The sequence below is a fragment of the Conger conger genome, chromosome 9 (assembly GCF_963514075.1).
Source record: "Conger conger chromosome 9, fConCon1.1, whole genome shotgun sequence".
Classification (NCBI taxonomy): Eukaryota; Metazoa; Chordata; class Actinopteri; order Anguilliformes; family Congridae; genus Conger; species Conger conger.
In genome coordinates, this window is record NC_083768.1 from 36,648,635 (window position 1) to 36,671,207 (window position 22,573).

The 22,573-nt window shown below is 44.1% G+C and overlaps 1 protein-coding gene across 8 annotated transcripts in view; it reads right to left on the reverse strand.

Annotated features, from left to right (window-relative positions):
* The window catches only part of LOC133138029 (histone-lysine N-methyltransferase 2C-like), a 122,949-nt gene that overhangs the window by 90,832 nt on the left and 9,544 nt on the right, over nucleotides 1-22,573 (reverse strand). For all 8 annotated transcript variants that reach the window (XM_061256509.1, XM_061256506.1, XM_061256508.1 and 5 more), the window contains exons 2-3: nucleotides 14,037-14,240; nucleotides 4,585-4,673 (exon numbers count right to left, since the gene is read on the reverse strand). In XM_061256509.1, the coding sequence (XP_061112493.1) occupies nucleotides 4,585-4,673; nucleotides 14,037-14,239 (292 nt within the window). In that variant the 5' untranslated portion in view covers nucleotide 14,240. The remainder of the gene's footprint in view (nucleotides 1-4,584; nucleotides 4,674-14,036; nucleotides 14,241-22,573) is intronic.

Genomic DNA, 22,573 nt, shown 5'->3' on the forward strand with positions numbered 1-22,573 from the left:
AAGCACTGATATCAAATTGCGCACTCATTCAAAGTGAATGAATTTCTTCTCAAACTGCTCTGCTGGTACAACAAATAGGGTCCTAAAGAAAGCCAGGGAGCCATCAGCAGACGGCAGACAATTAGGTAAACTGCCATCAGGTTACAGCGCTTGTTAGGGAGATTGCTCTGGGCCTCTCACCATCATAGAGTCGCTCTCATTAACGATACGGGGAAACGCGGCCCGTTGAAGCATATGCATTCTGCCTTATTGCTCCAAGGCAACAGGCCCTTACCCACCAACTGTACGAGCAACCAATTACCGAACTGCGCCCTACGGAACGACAGCTGCCGTTAGCCGCAGGGTCCGGGGGAAACGTGCCATTTCCGGACCAGCCTGCGCTCGGAACCGCAAGGTACGGGAGGTGCGGAGAGCGCCGTGTCCGCTTTCGACTCTTATGCTGACCCAGTAAACAACAGGGTCCCACTGGCCCGGCAGGATGGACTCCATGTTTCATGGGAATATTTTGTGAACCTTTTTAAGCACCGGACAGAGTTTTACCAGTGAAAGTCCATCCATATTTACAGGGTGTGACATTCAAATGTCTTTATGCCACTATTTACAGAATGTTATCGTTCAGCAGTGTATCATTCATCAGTCAATAGTTATTTACAGTTATCTTTCTCGGTGTGGACGGGGGTTAGCAACTCTGACAGTCCAGGGCAATGAAGTACACAACTGCGTCCGAACCCATGCCAACTCGTCACCTTAATTTCCACGTCAAATCGAACCATTTTTTGCCACAGGCATGTAGTATGTCATAACTACAATATCCATGTTGCACATTGTGTAATTTGTCTACACATGAGTTCTTGTTTAAATATGACTTGCATAAACACACAACCGCAAACTTCAGGGTAACAGGAAAACAGAGGGTCAACATCCTACCCGTATTTACCATGCAATCTGACTCATTTCATGGATTAAAAAAAAGCCTCCTACATCCACGCCTGTTGAAATTACCCAGTATCAGTTTAGAAAAAGGTAATGTCCACACATTATATTTACCCTATACACAAAACCCCCAAAAATCTCTGAACACGGCAGGATGCTTTGGATGGCGAAATTCAGGGAGGGAAAGAGCTGTTCCGATTGAGTACTGAGAAACCCCCAACTAAACGGCCAAAACAACAGCCCACCAGAGCAGCACGATTTCAACACCTCTCTCAGTCTTTCAGCCACTCCAGGGGGCTGAGACGCCATTGGGAACATCTCCCCAGTAAAGAAGACGTGATAAATCACCCCTGGTGAGCCCAAACGCTCTCAAATTGCACAGGCGTTTTGAGACAGCTCCGGGCGCCTTGAAGAAACGCTGTTAAAAATAATAAATTTACTTTAGTCTCCGTTAAACCACAGAATTAAAGCTGCTATTTTGAACGGGCCAACCGAAAGATTGTGTTTTGCAAATCTTCCCTTCCCCCAAAATTGGTCGAAAACCCAAATAAGTGTTTGCCTCTCCCTCGTCTTGAAAAAGGATGAGTGTGTACACTGTTCTTGTTTTAAAGCCCTGGGGCCGTGTTTACACACAAACTGATGACTCAAAGGGAGCCGACAGAGGCTGTTCTGCACGGCCCTCACAAGCGATCGTTAGCGATGCTACAGGAAGTCCAGGGTTCGCTTCCCATTGGGTGGGGCTCATCATGGAAGCCCTCCATTTTCAAACACTAGTCTTCATTAAGGATCTCCTCCACACACGCTCCTTGGGAACCGGACACAGAGCTGCTTTTGAGGGGGGGGGGGGCATCCCGTGTCCCCGCAGCAAAGCCGTTCATCACTCAAAGACATCACCGGGGGACGGCAGGCAGTTAGTGTCACTCACCAGCGGAGGCGTTTAGGGGAATGAGGGGACCAGCCCTGAGGTTTAGTCCTGACATGCTAATGATGTTAGTGATGGGAGAGGCTCAGGAAAGGAATGGGGAGAGAGGCAGGGGTGACCATCAACAACAGTGATGACCACTTTGTTTTTATTTTCTACATAGCCGAGCGCATGCAATTGTTAACGTCACAAAAAGTCGTGACATTTACCAGCTTTCTGGACGCACTTCTCACTTAAACAAGAAAAGATATTCATGGAAGAAACTAAGGCTAATTAGCCAGTAGGGGCGTAAACTGCAGGTTTCACCACAATTGTATACATTTTAGATTCATGAGGCAATCGGTCCATATTTGGCAATATCGCTAATTTGCTACAATAAAATATGATCTGATATAATAAGTGATTGATATATGAGATCAAGCTAACACAATCCTGCTACAGCATAGCATACACATAGAACCAGAATGAGGGTGAGAGAGAAAAAGACGTTTATGAGTGATGAGCAGCTGGAATCCAATTTGTAAACAACGTTGGGAGCATTGCTAGAGAGCAAACCGCCATAAGAATATGGATTTAAATATTTTGCTATGATTCATAATGATATGCATTGATTTCTGCACATTCGATTCGATGGGATTTTTGCCCTTTGAACAGATATATCGATCTGGATCAATGTATCATTATATCATTACACAACTAGTGGGCACCTTACACCGGGGTACAAAAGGATTCCAGACAGCAACTCCAATGCCTAAAGACACATAGGCCCACCACTACCCGTTCTGTCCTAAAATGACTTGGTCGAGGAGGACTGGTGGCATAAATGAGTCATTTCTACATGTCAACACATGGTGCGCCTACTTGTTTTAGCGTATAGTTCATTTTTCTTGGACAATGCTAGGAATGAAGTCATTACCCATCATGCTTGGCAAAATATGGAGCAAGCATCATATTTTAATCATAGCTTTTTATTGGGGTGTAACGATAGATCAATCCGAATTGACGTATAGGTTCAGATGAGAACCAAATGATCCATATAGTTATGTATGCACGGAAGTATGAATCATAGTAAAATGCTTACTTAAATGTCTATATTCTTATGACTGTTTGATCTCTAGCAACACTGCCAACATCGTCGTTTAAATTTCCGACTCATCATTTGCACCTTTTTAGTTCTGTTAAACGTGAAATATGTTCTTGTACTCCCAACCTCAATGTATTTGGTACATGATTTGGGATCATATAGAGATAGTTTGTAACTATATTTACGATATAGGCTCATGCCTGTGTATATACTAACCTAAAGTGAGCTCTGTAAGTATTTGGACAGTGGTGCAACTTCTGTTCATTTGGCTCTGTACTCCAGCACATTGGATTTGAAACGAAACCATGAATATTAGGTTACAGTGCAGACTATCACCTTTAATGTAATTTATATCCACACCAGGTTATTAGTGAAGGAATGACATCTTTTCATACATTCCCCTAAAATGCAGTCTGTTATTGTAAGCGCAATAACAGACTGCAAAGGCATTCAAAAGCCTAGAATCAAGAATAATAATAATAAAGTCTAGATACTGAAAACTCTCTTATAACGACACTACAGAAGCGATTGAATACACCTGAATAATCAGAAACACCTGTGTATGTGTAGAAATGGATGCAATTCCTCATATTCATAGTCTCACATGAAATGTGATGGAGTGCAGAGCCAAAAGAAAAGAAACTGCACCACTGTCCAAATACTTATGGACCTCATTGTATGTACAGCCATTCCCCTTCACACAAGAACATTTTCGTGAGGCACCTGCTTCAGACTATAAATAGAATATCTTGGGGAGAACATACCCCACATCTTCAGTCTTTCAGCAGAAGGTGAAAATTTATCTCCGGAAAGCGCAGGAGAAATGCAGACCACATTAGCACTCAAGGCCGTCAGCCGAGCTCCGTGAAATGTGGGTCACATGACCAAGAGCGCATGGAGAAGAGCCGGGAAATAAAGTAGGATGGGATTTTAAAAGCTCTCAGATGGCATTAGTCAGTGGCCCTGTCAGTCTGTATCTAAATCTCAAAACCGAGACGCGAGGAGCCATTAAAAAAAAAAAACCCCAGGAGGTCTGTGGTGGATGTCTCATTTTCAAACAGAGTCCAAAGAGGAGCGCCAAAACGCCTGAGAAAGGCTCAGGAGCCCTCTGAAGGTAGGGGGGACGCGTACTGTTCAGAAGCTTCATATAAACTCAGCCCCTCAACCCTGGAGCTTCAATTCCTATTCGACAGCAAGTGAGGTCCCACTTCTCCTTAAATACTCCAGTGTGCCAGCAAAAAATCAATCAACGGCCAACTGTCAACCCATTTCTGAATCCTCCGTTATGGCCGGGGTCACTGTCTCCATACTGTGAGAATACATCAGAGAACCAAATCAAAGACAAATTAGCCCCCCTGCCCATTTCTGAAGAGGCAGCAAAAAGTAAAACTAGTGAAGGCATGGCACGGCATGGCCTTTGTGTTTTCAGTCAGACAAAGCAAGCTTCCAAAGCCCATTTCATTCATAAGACAGCAGATACATCTCAGAAGCCCTGTCTTACTCAGCGAACTGCTAACAGTTCAACATCCACTGATTGAGAGGTCAGTGGGAGTGAAAGAGCGGCCGGTTCAGCAGGCAGCTGCAGAAGGTCAGAGGCAGTTCAAAGAGAAGCACCAACGAAGAAGAAAGCGAGAGGAGGACTCACCCATTTCCTGAGCGCTCTGAGATGCCGCCATCTCCACCCCGTCCATGCTGTCCTCATCGTCGGCTGCAGCTCTTCCGCGGCTACGAGACCTGTGAACCGCGGGAGGAGAACGTTAAGAGCGCCATCTTTCCCCAGACGAGCCTCAAACCAGAATAATCTTTCCAAGCAGACCCCATCGAGGTTAGCTATGAGGGCATTGTGTTAGCGACATACTCATGTGTGTTAAGTGTATCTCATTTATCAAGGGCTCCCAAGAACTAACATTCAAATAACGATGCGCAGCTCTTTCCCATCTCAGGAACTCACTGCAAATCACTCACAAATTCAGGCATACAAATGATTGTGTTTCTTTTTGCTGGGTGGATCGGCTCCGCAACAATATTGCTGAAAAATGTGAGCAGTTGGACATCGATTTCTGCAATCATACTGTCGTCTTGTAATCAAGTAGTTCACAACCTGAACATTTAATTTCATCCCAGCTAGTGAAGCAGTACTGTGAGATGGATTCAATCTTCAGCATCTCTACTTCCATTACCAAAAAATAAATGATAATAAATAAAAAATTACAAAAACATCAGACTGCTGGTCTCACTCCTATGAGTCAAACCTCTATGGTAAAAACATTTTGTGACCTTGGAATTATAAGGTTCTATCAGAGTGGTTTTGAGATATCAAGCAGGCTCCAAGCAGACACAACCTCTAAAATTGTGATTTGTTTTTCTTCATACTTTTAAACAATATTTCTGTGTACAATTTCACACATATATTTTTAGTGCCTTACAAACAACTCATTTATGTCAAAAATGTCAGTTAGAAAACGATTATTCAAAGTGTCTTTGAGTGATGCATTTGCTTGCATTAGATGATGAGATCGTTAATGAGTAGTTAACAGAAACTGACCCTGAAGTGCAGGAGAATAATTAGGGTTTCCTGAAGCCCATGTGTCAAATTAACATTGGGCCATATGGCCCTCCCACTCTTGTGTCAGAGTTAATGAACAGCGCGAACTGGCTGGAAAAAATAAAAAATAAAATACAAAAATCAGCTGTCCGTCACACGAACTGCCCTGACAGCACCTGTCAAGCGGCCTGCAGACGTCTCGCTCGGGTGACCGCGAACGGGCAGGCTTCAGGTGCGCGGGTCGTGTGTAATTAGACCACGTTTCCAGCTGGCCTTGCCGTTTCACAAAGAGCTCATCAGATATGCTGCTTTCCAGTAACACCACATCAAGTGGGCAGATGATTCATGTAATTGCAATGCAGTTGCCCTACAATTAAAATTCATGCAGATGTTATTATAAAATAAATAATGAGCAAAGTAACACAAGTCTGTGGTCTGTGTAATTGCACATTATATTGTTGAGTGAGTCTAACCCTTATATGAACCCAAGGCCCAAACCTAGAGTGCATTTAACCAGTTCTTATGCTCACAGTCCAAAAAGTATTTGCCTTAGTCTAAAATAATATTTGGTTCCTGCAAGTTCCTGTTGATTAATCCTGACACATTCTCTCACAAGAAACCAAAGTAACCTGCCCACTTGATATGACAGACAGACACACATACACACACACACACGCTCTCTCACGCAGGTTGGTATGGATGTGCCAGTAGGCTGAATGAGGCAGAGGGATCTGAGGTCCACCATGGGTTCAGCAGCTGCCAGGCTACCCTGCAGTTATACTCTCAACCCATTTCAACTCACTCTCACTCCATCTCCCTCTCCTCCACTCCTTTAAACTCACTCTCACTCCATCTCCCTCTCCTCCACTCCTATAAACTCACTCTCACTCTATCTCCTCCACTCCTATAAACTCACTCTCACTCCATCTCCCTCTCCTCCACTCCTTTAAACTCACTCACTCCATCTCCCTCTCCTCCACTCCTATAAACTCACTCTCACTCCATCTCCCTCTCCTCCACTCCTATAAACTCACTCTCACTCCATCTCCCTCTCCTCCACTCCTATAAACTCACTCTCACTCCATCTCCCTCTCCTCCACTCCTTTAAACTCACTCTCACTCTATCTCCCTCTCCCCTGCCCCTTTAAACTGACTCTCACTCCTTCCCCCTCTCCTCCCCTCCTCTGTCAGCTCCTATCCACACAGATTTAGTCTGTGGAGAAAAGTAGAGCGGGGCGCCTCCTCCTCTCCCCCCAGCCCCCAGCCCACGCCTGGTCTCTCACCAACACCGAACGCAGCCAATGGGACGCTCGGATCGCCCGCAGCTAGCGCTCGGCAGCTCGTTTCCATAGTAACCACCGCCGGCATTGGCAAAGTACACTTGAAAGTAAAGAGGAAGTATCATTCCGGATTATTATTCTTATTTACTTTTTTATTTTTTTTGGGTGAATGGGCTCATGTTAAAACATTGTTGCACAATAAAATGGAACAACAAGCTAGACTAGACGTCTACTAGTGAACGAGTTTCACACTCTCGAGGCCATGGAGTGAGACATAGCTCCTGCCCAGGCTGGCCATATCAGGACCAGCAGCCCAAATCAGCATTTACCGCACCGCACACTGACCAACAGGCCACGGGCATTCCTCTGTGTCCTTCCACAGATAGGAGAAACCACCGGGCGCTAAAGTAAACTCACCGTGTGCCAAACAGAACACGGGGAAGTTAACGTCCGTTCAATGGTAGTTTTTCTCCTGTGGAATGTGGTTTATGACTATGGCTGCTTATTAACCATCTCAGACGAATAACTGCACAACGTCCCTGTGTTCGGCAGAGCGCATTAGCTCACGATGGTCCGAACACCGCCATATAAGCCTGCCCGGTCCGCATTCTCTCGTCAGCAACAGCTGCCCCACCACAATGTCACAGTGGAGCACTATAACCATGTCACTGTATGATGAAATGCATCGCGTATGTGACTCATACCAAGTTTTTATGAAAACAGAAAGAATTAGACTCAACACACACACAAACCCAAAGCTGATCTGGAAGTAATTTTTTAGCTAGTCGTCATAAAATTTGAACTGTTCGGAACGGAAAGGTGGGATAACTTGGGAACACGGTGAGTTTACGTTACCTCCAACATGGCCGACCCTTTGGCACAGCTCCAGCACGGCGGCCTGCTGTCATTACCGCTCAACCCGCTGCGCCCCCCCTCCCTCACGGGGAGCCCGGGCCCCCAGCGATGGGCAGCAAACGAGGACCCGCTAACGAGTCCCCTGGGACCAAGGGCTGCACACAGCAACAGGGACAGGACAAAACCCCCCGTCCAGACCTCAGACCAAGGCCAGCGCACACCATCTTTGTTTCAGGCCCAGGAAAAGGTCCAGCTGGCCGGTATATCATTTAACCTGCCAGAGAACTAACAAAATGTATGTCAACTAGCATTCTAAAACCGAAGCCAGTGGAAAGGTTTAGTTGACCTCATACATGCCTGCGAGTATTTTATGTTTTGCGTGCACTGAAATGTCTTCCTGGTTTCTTTACAAAATGAAGTAGGACAGCCTGCGTGGATAAAGACTTCATTATGGACTAATAGTACCACCACATTCAGTGAAATGATAATCATAATTATTATTCAAAAACAAGAGAACACCTATTTCATACTGAACCTCCACATTTTCCCCGTGTGATCCAAACGCAAAAGAAAGCCTTAATGTTTCCAAATGCAGTGCCATGTCAACAGTTTAACTGCGACACCCAGACAAAGCAGCCAGGCCTCCCCCTATTGTGGCCCCGAGCCTTTCTTCACCGTGATTACTGAAAACAACAAACCCTCACAGACCTCACAAGCCTCACAGACCTCACCAACCTCACTAACCTCACTAACCTCACAGACCTCATGCGCCTCACAGGCCTCACAGACCTCACAGACCTCACAGACCTCACAGACCTCACAGACCTCACGAGCCTCACGAGCCTCACGAGCCTCACAGACCTCACAGACCTCACAGACCTCACAGACCTCACAGACCTCACAGACCTCATGAAACAAGACAAATAAAGGTATGGGACAGAACGTAGTCAGCGTAATTATGACCGGGTGGGGGTTGGGGGTGTCAGAAAACGACACTGCAACAGCGCGTCGCTTCCCGCTGCTCCCCGTCGGCCTTTCCCGCAAACGCGGCGTCGTGACGCCACACGAGGGGTAGGATTACACAGCAATTTGAGTCGGCCGCGACGGGAGAAGCAAAGCGTCGTGGAGGGTCACATGACAGTGCCGCGGGCGGAGGGCACAATTACAGCCGCGGCTGGAGAGGATTTCGATCAGGCACGCTGAGGGACACCTCCCCCATAACCGGCGACCGTTCACTGCTCCAGACGGAAAAACAACAGGACACCACAACGGACTCCACAGGCACTGGTCTCTGACTTCTTCGGTGGTTCAAAGAAACACTCTGAACAAGGTTTCATGAAGCATTTAAACCGCGACCACATTAGCTGGGATTTATCTACATTTTGCTAAAGATTCCAACGGTTAATGAATAAATAAGACACACTGAGACACTGAAAACCAAAAACATTGATAGCCGAACAAATTCTGACCACTACGCGGTTACTCTGAGCAAATTAAATTAATTTCATAAAGCATTTGTGCAAGCATACAGTGTCCTGATTTTGAGCAAAGGAGTTTTGGCAACGCTTATTCTAACACAGGATAGGCACTGGTTTAGACATTCAAGTGTCCACCAGTGAGGGGGACCCCAAAGGGACAGCGTAAAAATCCTTCTCCAAGCCAAACAAAAACCATAACTGAATTCAGGTTTTTCAGCCATTTTCAGTCAGAATCAGAGAAAAACCAGATCTCAAGCAGGTCAAGACAGGACCTTCAACACCTCACGAGATTTCTCTTGCGACTTATAAAGATGCTACAATAGCATGTTGTTTTACTTTTTTGTATACATGTGTATTCATATTTTTACTTTCCCTTTTCTTTCAATCTAGTGTTTCTTTTACTTAAATTGGGTTTCATTACCGGAGGCAATTTTGCCTGTCGTTCCCTATAGCGAAGATGGAAGAGGTAGACAGAGCCACAAACACTGAAGAGGCCGCAGTCACTGGTGAAAAGTATAACCACATGAATACCTGCAGGTTCAGTGAGGGGTTTCCCCTCATTGAACATGACTGTATACAGACAATATTTTACTTCAGGACCACCGCTGAAAAAGGGTCACATATATTCTTTACAGCAACTGAACGCATGTTGGGCTGGTAATGAGGAAATATGCATAAAGTTGTCGTTATTCATAAGACACAAACAACATAATTATATTCATATATACACCCATAAAATATAGGCTATAAGGTATCAGAGTTGGAAGACTGATGGATTCAGGTCAAGCTTGAAGAATTTATTAACATTGCCCTAAATGAGGAATAGATATTGCACGCTCAATGCATGTTCCATGTACAGTCTGATGGGTAATTTGTTGAGAATCTCTGAGGGGGATTGTCTAGGTTTTGTACTGAACCTGGTGCAGATGTTGTTCAGGTAATTTAAAACCTTCTCCGAGCACTCGACAGTCAACAGAAAATGCCTGTTCAGGAGCAGTATACTGCATACAGAGAATAGGCCATTTCTGGGAATACCATGGCTTTTGTTTAAAAAGCACATTCTAGCTCAAATATTGATTCAAGAATCGAGCAGGCAGGAGCTAAAATGAATCTTGTTGCAAAATAGTTCCCACAAAAATGTATAAACTACAACCAATATGGTGGAAATATACACTCAGTGGCCACTTTACTAGCTATTTATTAGACTTAAGTAAGTCTCTGGTGCTGTATCTGTTTAGAGGTTTGATGTGTTGTGTGTTCAGAGATGCTCTTCTGCATACCACTGTTGTAATGTGTGGTTATTTGTGTTACTGTCACCTTCCGGTCAGCTTTGACCAGTCTGGCCCTTCTACTCGGACCTCTCTCATTAACAACACGTTTCTGCTCGCAGAACTTCTGCTCACTGGAAGTTTTCTTTTTTTTTCCGCACCATTCTCTGCAAACTGTGTGTGTGAAAATCCCAGAAGTCAGCAGTTTCTCAGATACTCTAATCACCCTGTCTGGCACCAACAATCATTCCACAGTCAAAGTCACTCAGATCACATTTCTTCCCCATTCTGACATTTGGTCGGAAAAACAGTTGAACCTCTTGACCACATCTGCATGCTTTTATGCATTTAGTTGCTGCCACATGATTGGCTGATTAAATATTTGCATTAACAAGCTGGTGTACAGGTCTACCTAATAAAGTGATCACTGTAGATTGCAGATTGCATTGCAAGTTTTCAGAGGTAGCCCATAATCCATGCCAAAAGACAAGATGCATAAATATATGCACATAGACGCACATTTCAAAAATATGCATTTGAAAAACTATTCCTGGGCAGGAGGAATGAAACTAATCAAAATCCATTTCAGAGGCCAGTATGGAGTTTGAAACTGCTTCATATCCTTCTGAAAGCAATTTAGGAGAATACAAACAAAGGTTTTAACGGTTTCAGTCCACTGCAATTCTTACAGGCCGATAGATGTCAAGTATCAGAGGGGTTTTGCCATAATTCCCTGAACAAGTACTACTTGAAGGATTCCAAATGTTGTCATCCCAAATAGCAAAACTGATGAGTTTACTAGCCTTACAACAAAGCACTAGTCAGGACAGCACCAGTGACAATGAAACGATATTAATCCAAAAATAAGGTATACATAAATGTGTCCTTACGTTTCTATGCGTCACAGTGACAGAACTATAGTTCAGTTCCCAACAATTCCCTCAAATGGACACCAGCTCATACAGATACACAAAAAACACAAAAATAGATGTGTGCACACACACACAGACAGACACACACACACAATAATTAACACCTCTCAAAGTGACAAGGGTTTTAGCCTTGTCACAGAGAGGCAGGTGCAGTTAAATTACATATAATTACTTACAGAATCATCATAGAACCAGCATCTCAAGAGGCATCACCAGGGAACAGTGACCATCATCCATCCAGCAGAGTGACCAAACACAATGTCCCAGCAAAACATGTACAAATCCTGGACCCACGGTCACATGGCCAGGAAGAGCCATGTGAACGTGACAATTCACATCCACAATGCATCAAAACAAGCACTTCTACAAACACATTGTACAAACAAAAAGAAGTGGCAGCAAGTTAGTTATGCTGCCCTTTCCAAACTTCCATGTATACATTATTCTAGGCTCTTAATTTCTACATTTTTTCCACCCAGCTTCGGAGGCCAAACCTTGTTCCCATGGCTTCTACAATCAAAGAATTGCAGGGTTTTCCTTTTACGAAGCAAAACCTAACTGGCTCTAGAACACCCAACCCCCAGCTCTGAACACCATAACTTATCCTCATGATCCTGCTACAGTGGGGGGAAAAAAAGAAAGAGAGAGAAAAAAAGCTGTTGTGGTAAGTAGTCCCAGCTAAGAGGGAGAATGCAAAAACCCGGAGCGGATTCACTGACTGAGTCAGGGCACCCTCCCCTTATAACGGTGGCACAGTCTCCCAGCATGCACTGCAAAAGCCGTTTTTCCAGCACGGCAGAAAGCTTCCATCTCTGATTTTCTTCGGTCCAATTTGCCACATTAAAGTCACATATTCTTGTGCCACATGACACACTACAGTCAGGAGAGAGATCATGACGTAAAGAGCTATATGAAAAGAACTTGCAACATCTAAACCAATATAATCCTTACACAGAAACACGATACTACAGAGGAACAAATTAAGATCAAATGGTAAAATATGAGCAAATGATAACGTACAGCTGTTTGTCCCAGATGTCCAGAATCACAATTTACACACACTGGCATAATGCGGTGGGCGTGCTGGCAATTTATGAAGATATGCTGCAGGGTATTTGAAGGGAACCCCAGTGTAAAATCCAGCTATGGTCAGCTTGAAATACCAGCTACCAGCTGTTTCAAAACATAGCTTGAGCTGGTCAGACCATGTAGAGCAGGGGTCTCCAATCTTATCCTAAAAGGGCCGGCGTGGGAGCAGGTTTTTGCTTTAACCCAGCAGTAACACACCTGATTATACTAATGAACTAATCGTGGTCTTTAATCAAGACCTAGATGAGTAGAATCAGCTGTCTTAGTCCTGTGCTAAAACAACAACCTGCACACACACCGGCCCTTTCTGGATAAGATTGGAGGCCCCTGATGTAGAGTATGGAGCAGGTCTAACTGGTCAACCAGCTACCAGCCGTTTCAAAACCCAGCTTGAGCCGGGAAGTAATAACCAGCTACATTACTAGCAGTCGCACTCTGGAGCGCTACTTCATCCACCCCCGTTCTCCTTTCAGCAGAATGAACTCAATTCTGCAGCTGTAGCCCCCATACTAAGCCCCTCTCATGTATCAGTCCTAATGTGGACTTGAAATTCTGGATGTAATCAAGAACTGCGATGCCATTAAAAAGGTGAGTCACTCACCATCTAGGCTACCTTCGCCATTAAAAAAACACATTGGCCAGAACAAAGGTCTGCAGCTATAGTACGCAGTAAGACCCAAGAAATATGATGAGGTGAGTTACGGACAATAAAATAATCAGTTTAATAAGCAACCATTTTAACTGAACAATTAACTGCTAAGTAAAAGAAACAATCTGTATACGGAGTTACAGACCAATGAGCTAAAATATAAACGCAGTGGTTACATTTACAGAGGCTACGAAGTCCAGAAGATAAACTCTTGAATCATGCCGGGGAAATTAAATGCTTTTCATCTGACACAGGATTTTGGCTTCATAATTTCCCAGCATCGATTCAGTTCTCTTTCTTCAATACAAAAGAGTGCTCTGGTGTTCCTAAATGACAAGGGAAAAAACCACACTGAATCGCACCCCTCCCCCTTACAGTGAAACTGACTTTACCCTGCTCGGACCCCTCCCGCCCACTTCAACAGTGGGGGGGCGGTGGAAAAGAAAATTACCACCCCCGTCCCCCAGACAATGACAAAGCCCCCCTCCTTTCAATAACAAGGGAGAATTCACATCTCATCCAATCCACTTCAAAAGTAGTGAGACGCAGAAAATGCAGGTCAAAGGTCACGTTCCTCCCTTAAATAAAGGAAGACGTCGCTGAACATCTGGGGACTCTGTACGTATCCACACTTTCCATCCTAGCTTTCGTTTGCATGCTTTGCAGAAGATTAAATGCTCGGAGATTAAATAATTCATGGCGCTTAATAAATGAAGTCCACTTTAACAGACTTGAACAGCCTCGGTGACAGAACCCCTGGCAAACCACTGCTGCACAACAGAGAGGAGCAGGAGGAACACTGGAGTGGTCTGAATCGCAGAAACTAAAATTGGGGGGGGGGGGTCAAGGGTTTAAAATGCATCGGGGTGGGAAAGAAAACAAATCTGAACGAGCTCAATTTAAGCCTCAGCGGAACAACAGACAAAGGACATATATTCTGTACACGGCGTGACCCATCTAAATAGTGAAAACAAGCTGAAATTGGCAGGGTTTGAGCTTACTTCTTTTTGGGCCTGGCTGGGGGCACGGGCGTGGCCGGGGGTGGGACAGCATCCTTGCGAGGCCGACCTCGAGGACGCTTGTCTGTGGCTGGGCTGCCTGTGGGCGTGGCCGGGCTGCCCGTGGGCGTGGTCCCAGCACTGCCAGGGCGGGGCGGCGATGGTCCTTGGTCAGAGGCCTCCAGACTCTTATCCTCTGATGACATTCTGAAAAACCAGAGAGAGAATGAGAATGAATAAATGAGAGAGAGAGAGAGAGAGAGAGAGAGAGAGAGAGAGAGAGAGAGAGAGAGAGAGAGAGAGAGAGAGAGAGAGAGAGAGAGAGAGAGAGAGAGAGAGAGAGAGAGATTCACAGTCTATTGAGGATCCATATGCCAATGCTCATTCGAAAGCTCAAACAAAGGAGAATATCCCATTAACAATATAAAGCCAACATCAGAAGATGGCACAGCTGTACAGTACACACTAACGGGTCACACCCATTTAATACTTTACCAAATTCTGGAGAAAGGACCAAACTTTCTGAGAAACTAAAATGAAACTAAATATATATACTGCGTAAATGACGAATGAATAATAAGAAATGTGACACTGTCACTTGTGTTCAATTCGCAGTTCCACTCCGTTTGCTCAGAGGAAACCCACTCCTCAGCTCCAGACTATTAGGTACCTTTCACTCAACCTCCATGAGATGAGAATGCGTTTAAGGCTTTGAGTAACCTACTTTCCCCCGTGCGGTAAGCCTCCATGTTCTCTGCTTTATGAAAAACGCGGAGAAAGAGTGCAGCTGAATCCCTGACACAACAGAGCTTTGCTGCAGCAGCTAGAGATTGATGATATAGCTTCATAAAGATGTGCTCAATAACCCCCCACCTTAGGGAGCGCAGACAAACAGGACAGCCAGGAAGGTGAAGAACACTGCCACAGAACACTGGGATTCTGTTAAAAAATATATATATTCATATGAACCTTTTAACCGGTAAAATTTGATTTGTCACACCCCCATTTTCAGTACTTTGTGAACTATTCCTTCACAAGTGAAAGTATGAAGTAGTCTTCTACAGTGTTTAATGAGACTGGTGAAATAGTGTGGGGGGGGGGGGTATCATATCTTCATACACAATCTTTCATGATCCTTCAATGCTGTGCTTGTGGATTGGCCAATTCTATTCAAACCACACATTTTCCATCTGGTTCAAGTCTGGAGACCGAGATGGACATTGCAAAACCGTAATTTCATGGTTGATTTTGAGGTATGTTTGGGATTATTGTTCGGTTGAAAGATTTGTAGCTAAGTTTGCCACAGGATTTTGTAGGCTATCAGAAGATCCAAAACAACCTCATTACATAGAAACTCCACACCATATTTCACCATAAGCAAAATGTTCCTTTCAACATACGCACCACCAAACCACTACAGATATGAAAGGACAAAAAGCAACATTTTGGTCACCTCTGACCATAGCACCCTATTACAATGAAATTGTATATGTTGAATTTTGATTGGAACAAAACCAGCATACAGACCCCTCTCTCACAAACAGAGACGTTTGGTAAATGGTAAGCATTTATATAGCGCCTTTATCCAAAGCGCTGTACAACTGATGCTTCTCATTCACCCATTCAAACACACACACACACACAGACACACCAAAGGCGATTGACTGCCATGCAAGGCACCAACCAGGTCGTCAGGAGCAATTGGGATACGGATAGGTGTCTTAGTCAGGGACACCTCGACACACCACGGGCGGGATCGAACCGGCAACCTTTCCGACTGCCAGACTGCTCTTACCTCCTGAGCCAATATTGCCATCATGAAACAGTGGAGGCATAGCAAAAAATCTCCTAACAGAGCCAATGGGTACATCCCATTAGCCAGAAAGTGCATCGGACACATTGGGATTCTGGGATCACAGTAAATAGTTATGTTTGTTTAAATTTTTTACTTTGATCCAATGTTGCTGGTTACATATTAATTAGTGTCTCGAGGCGAACCGCAATGTGAGGTTTCTTTTTACAGGTAACTGTATCCGACGATGCAGCTTGAAATCCACAAGTGATTTTGCAGCTTTAAATGGGCTGACCACGTGTAAGATCTGTAACTGGCTATGGGAATACGTGCGGGCTCTGCATAAAATAAAGATTATGACAGGGCTATTTCTTCAACACAGGACGTCGACTTTGATGACGGCGAAGCCAAAATGCTTGTCCCAATTTTCTTCACTCCCCCTCGATTGCTCCTTTGTTCCAGTCTTTCGCTCTACTCCTTAACTCCAATCCTTTGCTCCACGCTCTTCCACTGGAGGAGTGGTAGCAGGAGAGCGGAGTAAAGGAGGGTGGAGTGAAAGACAACGGGACGCAGCCATAGTGCTACTTGAAGTGCTTTTTTAAGGCTAGGATGCAAACTTGGTGCTGGCAGAAGACCTCCTCAGCCCCACCGCCCCACCAGCAGCAGGTAAATCGTTAAAGCGTGGCATGCAAACGATTAGCTGCAGCGCAGAGTACCGAGTTAACAGTGCAGCCCCTCTTAAACCCAGCTGACAGAGGTCTGCCAGCAGATCTAGCATTCTAGCATTCAGACTACGCAGTTTCTCTCTTAAATCCCCTAAGATTGAGTCTACCTCCAACTGCGGCTGCGCAGACTAGCATTCAGACTGCACAGTTCCTCTATTAAACCTCCTATGACAGGGATCTGCCAGCTAGAGCTGCGCAGACTAGCAATTACACTGCAAATCTCCTCTCTTAAAACCCCCTATAAGGCCCGCCATCAGCTAGAGCTGTACAGACTAGCATTCAGACTGCGCAACTACTCTCTCAAATGCTTATGTTGGGGACTACCACCAGCTGAGCTGCGTAGACTAGTATTCAGACTGTGCAGTTCCTCTCTGAAATGCTTGACAGGGTCTACCACTAGCTGCAGCTGCGTAGACTACCATTCTGAGGGCTCGGCCTACATGGTGCCAGCACTGTCTGCGGATCGGCTGTTCAAATGAATTTGGATATTTGGTTTAATTTGTTTGGGTCCTGCTGTGAAGAGAGACGTCCTGCAGCGTCTCTGCTCTGGCATCAGCGAGGATATCGATTTGGCCAGAGGGCTGAAATACGCGCAGGGCCTCGACGCGCAGGGCCTCGACGCGCAGGGCCTCGACGCGCAGGGCCTCGACGCGCAGGGCCTCGACGCGCAGGGCCTCGACGCGCAGGGCCTCGACGCGCAGGGCCTCGACGCGCAGGGCCTCGACGCGCAGGGCCGTCCAGCTCTCCACACACTTCAAAAGAGCCGGCTGCACTGCCTATCAAACGCAGCTAAGCAAACACCAATACCATTAGCTTCAATCAATCTGGATGCACAAACTCTAAAAAACTGAAGGGTGGTTTTGCTTTAAATAATTAGAAAATACAAAGAGGAAATAATGAGCGAAAACCAATATTAAATTCTAGTCAAGCACCTTTCTTCCCTCCGAGGAAGAAATAGTGGATCTGCTGGCTGTATCTGCGGTTGCCGTGCCAATATCTCAGCCTGTTGGGGCTTTGACTCGTGTCAGCCACGCCTCCCTCCGCTGCCATTTGTAGATTCCCAGCCAATCAGAAAGGAGAAATGTTGGTCCGATTCAATACAGCAGCAGCTGTCGATCCCAGGTTCATAGAGTGGGTAGACTAACAGACAAGGCAAAGGAGCATTTACACAGTGCTATAACTGCCATACTCATGTTTCTCATGAAGGCTACCACAACATCCCTGTATAAGAATCAACAAGCGGAACAAAAATAGAATTAACATACAATTGTAAAACTTGAATCGTCTCCAAGTGGTTCCCTTTACAATCTCTCTTACAACAATGCTACCGAGACCATTGTGATACGCAACACTACGGTACATGAAAGGATTTAGGAAATGACAGTTTATTATACACTAGAGCAGATAATATAATGCAGGAACAGCCATTCCAATAAAGAAGATGGATAAAGTACCTCCTTTTGTGAAAGACAAAAAAAAATGAAAACTTGTTTCCAGCTCACCACTCAGATGACAGGAGGCTGAGATAGCCCGGCTCCATTTTAATCACCAAGGCCAAATCTTTAAACTGTCATTTCGAACTCAATAGTACAGTCTGTGATTTGCCAGAAGTTTTCAAGCCTGCCCTGTTTTTCCAAGGCTGTCCTATACACTGAAATTCAATGGCAGAGAAAATGGAGGCTGGGCTATAATCTCTCCATTCCCATCAGGAGATGAGAATGCCAAGGCCCCAGTTCACTGCAGAGCAGGCTCAGCTGGCAATCAACAACCCAAAATCATTCTCCAACCTCCCACAAGAAGACTTATGACTTGACAAATTAATTAAAAGTGGAATTTTAAATGTCAGCCAGGAAAATATCAAGGGTACCCCAATCAGTCAGTCAGTTATGTATCACCTACTGCACGCAGACTGGCCATCTGTAAGAATGCATCACACAAAGTGTATCAGTGGGCAGTACTTATCAATTGCTAGGCATCCACATTGTCAGTTATTTGACAGGGCTCATTTAGAGACTAATGACATGGGTACAAAGCCAATCCCTGAAGCTGAATTGCGGTCGGAAAGTCAGGCTGGCAGAGACGATCGTCTTTTGGCCCGAGTGGGCGGGCCACTCCAGTTTTACTCGCAGAAGGATACTGTGTTATGGCGGGGTGGATGAGGTTGGAAATTCCAGAGCCAAAAAAAAAGGAAAGCTAACTAGCAATGCCACGAGCATCGAGCAGAACTGGATGCAGATAAAGGCCATGTATACGAAAGGGAAATGACGCTAAACCAACGGGCGGGCTCCATGCTTTGCGCAAAGGGCACACAAAGGTCATGCAACACCAGAGCGGCAGAATTACAGCTGCAGGTTTCACACTGGAGAGGATTAATGCTTTGGTTCCACAGAGCAGGGAACATCGCCTCAGCTTCTCCTGGCTTTCATTACGAATGGAGGGGGTTAGTGACACACTTAAACTCAAACACATGAAGAAAAAAAAAAAAAAAAAAAACACAAGGGCAGCCTAAAAAAATACACTGTGCAAGTCATTCTGGATGTTGTACTTTGTAACATTTGGCATGTCACACTAGGCTGAAGAGAACCAAAGTCACAAAAGCCTGAATTTCAGTCACAGAAGGATACAGAACGAGCTTGACCTGCCTTGGGATGTCCAATCGCATTCGTAGACCACCCACGCTTTCCTATGTCCACCATCAGTTGCGCAGAACTATGCAGTCAGACCCTGACTCTTGACACTCCAGTCTGCCATTTGCGAATGCACAGAAGAACTATACTTCCCAGATAGCACTGGGCTGTCTGGCGGCATTTATTATATTGCTGTTCAGGACTGGCACCATGGCAGTTATTCCAAATGGAATCAAATATGCCTAATAGAAAAATACTTAAATAAATATATAAATCCTTAACAAAAATACTTTAGGGGGCTGAGTTGACTTCCAGATTCACAATGACTCCAGCCCCAGACTGGGCCGGCCAGGCCAGAACTCGTAATTGGGTCAAGTGTGGGAGAGGCCCACTCGTTCTTTATATACTATACATTTTCCTTATATATCCAAGGCTGGATACCATATATCAAGAGGCATTGATGTAGGAAATATGTTTTATTGCAAATTAAAGTTCTCTTTGAAATAATCAAAACATGCCAAGACATCGTAGTAACACCTCAATTGTGTGCAGACAAGTAGGCCTATCATACCTTTTGAAGTACTCTGTTTCATTTAGATTTCTAACTACTTGGTTGAATATTTAACATGTTTTGGTCATATTCTGGCTGGATCGAACATTATTTTTCAATAAATTATCAATTTGACTTCATTTTGCTTGTGCCAAAATATGTTTGTGCCAAAATATCTACTAGTCTTAGAAGTTTGGAAGTCGTACCCCAAGTGGTGCTGATGTAGTAAGCCATCAAATATTGCAAATAAATTGTCAAGCAGCACAATTCAACATTTTTGAATGAGCATAACTTTTTATCTGGGCAGTAATATGAAAATCGGAATCTGAAAATACAGAAAATTTTCAAAGATCAGAGTAGACATTCTGAGGCTTTTCCTTGCTTTAAAGCCAAAGATAGGACCCTCCAAAGTCGACACAAACTCAATTTTCCATTCGCAAGAGACTTTAGAGGTTTCGACGTGTTCAAAGTGTATTCAAAAATACTCTCCTGCATACGACTGCTGTAATGCGTGGTTATTTGCGTTACCGCCACCTTCCTGTCAGCTTAGACCAGTTGGCCCTTCTCCTCTCTCAACAATGCATTTTTGCCCACAGAACTGCTGCTCACTGGATGTTTTTTGTTTTTCACACCATTATGTGCAAACTCTAAACTGTTGTGCGTGAAAATTGCAGGAGGATCAGCAGTCTGAGATATTCAAACCACCCTGTCTGGCACAAACAATCGTTCCACACTTAGATCACATTTGGTCTGAAAAACAGCGGAACACCTTGACCACACCGGCATGATTTTATGCACTTAGTTGATATTTAATGATTGGCTGATTAAATATTAGCATTAACAAGCTGGTGTACAGGTCTACTGAGTGTATAAAGATCATTTACACAAAGTTTGAGCAAAATTGGAGAGGTCACTGCCCACATCTCTTGTAGATTTTTCACGGAATGACCAATACCTAACCAGATGCACCACTCGGGAGTCACATCGACATTTCGTCATGAGTGCGGCTTGTATAGTGTTTGGAGAACAGCACATTTGAGTTTAAATGGGTTCAGCAATGTGTATTGTCCCTTTCCCAAATACTGACTGACAAAGCAATCAAGCCTCATGACACGTGGTAGGAAAATTCTATCATTGCACCAATGGGCAAAAATTCATTTCAGCTCTGAATGTTCAAACCAGTAAGTAAATAAATATATATATATATATATATATACACATATATTTATTTTTATTTATTTGTTTATTTATTTATTTATATATATATATATTTGCACAGCACATTGAGATGTGCGTATATACGTATGATTGCATAGCAGACATTTTGCAGGCAGCACCAAATATTTAACTGAGGAAATCTGACTTTTTCAACAGCACAGTTTGAATAGACTGCAGTTTGCAGTCTAGTAGCAGAACAAGACAGAAAAGGAAGACAACAGATGGCCTTGAATTCCAGAAATAAATGTAAAAGTTCTCACAAGAGAACTTCACTTGGTTACCAAATTAGTGCTTAGAAACAAATCAAAACATCCACAAACCGCAACTGCACAAATAAGCAACTGCATTACTGACCACAACTTTAATGTAGTTTGTTTTAATTTCATCAGACCTCCAGCAATATATACTCACGGAGCACTTTATTAGATATTTATTACTTCTTTTTTAGACATCTACTGCTGTAGGCTATCAACTAAAGAGTTGTAATGGGTTGTGCGTTCAGAGATGCTCTTCTGCATACCACTGTTGTAATGCGTGGTTATTTGCGTTACTGTCATCTTCCTGTCAGCTTTGACCAGTCTGCCAATTCTCCTCTGACGTCTCTCATTAACAAGGCATTTCTGTCTGCAGAACTGCTGCTCACTGGATTCATTTGTTCTTTTTGCACCATTCTTTGCACACACACACACACACACACACACACACACACATATATTCAATTAAAATGTATATATAAATCATTTCATTATATTTTTTGAGGGCGCAGGGGTCTACCAAACACTGCTTTTACAATTCCATTAAATGCAAATGTCACTTCCTTATATGCAAGCAATTAGCAATTTGTGTGTAGATACTGTATTAGTTAAAAATAGTTACAAAAACCACCAGATATTTTTCCATTTAATATTCCAGCATTTTCTTTTAGAATTTTCAAATCCACCATTAACACACTGAGCATGAGTAATTTCACTTAGGCCTAAAACCCAGGCTTTTATACATATCTACAGCCATTACTGTTGATGCACAATTTGGCTACTACTGCTCAACTGGTTGTCACAAATAGTCTTAAGTCCAGCAACCTCAGTCTTGTTTGAGAGACACATCAGTACAGCACCAATCAATGGTTCCAAGCATCCACGTACAGCCAATTCTGATTAAATTACCTGACGGCAGTTTCTACGGTATTCTGTTGACATGGTGAGCTTCCTTTCTTCCCAGGCATATAACTGATGTGCTTTTAAGAACAAAAACTTGTGTAGGATACATTTAAGGATCAAGCCCAGAATGTTCCAGAGCTCATCTCAGTCATTTCCATTGCTCACCATGAGGACAATGGTAGCAAGGACGCTCCCAATTAGTCCATATTTTTCGGTCCATGGAAACATATTGGATACTGTGGTACACCGCATTTCACACACACTTCTAACGATGCAATTGATGTGTCATGTTACAGAAAGCACGCGCAAAGGAACATCATATATGACCGAAGCTGACAATAAGCCAAAGAAAGAGCTTCAGCTACAAGGAGGAATGCACTAGAACAAGAATGCTTTGTATCATCAATTAAACACGGCTCAAGCCAGTTCTTTAAAGGGGAAAGATTCATTTAAGAGCGTTGAGTTGTCTGA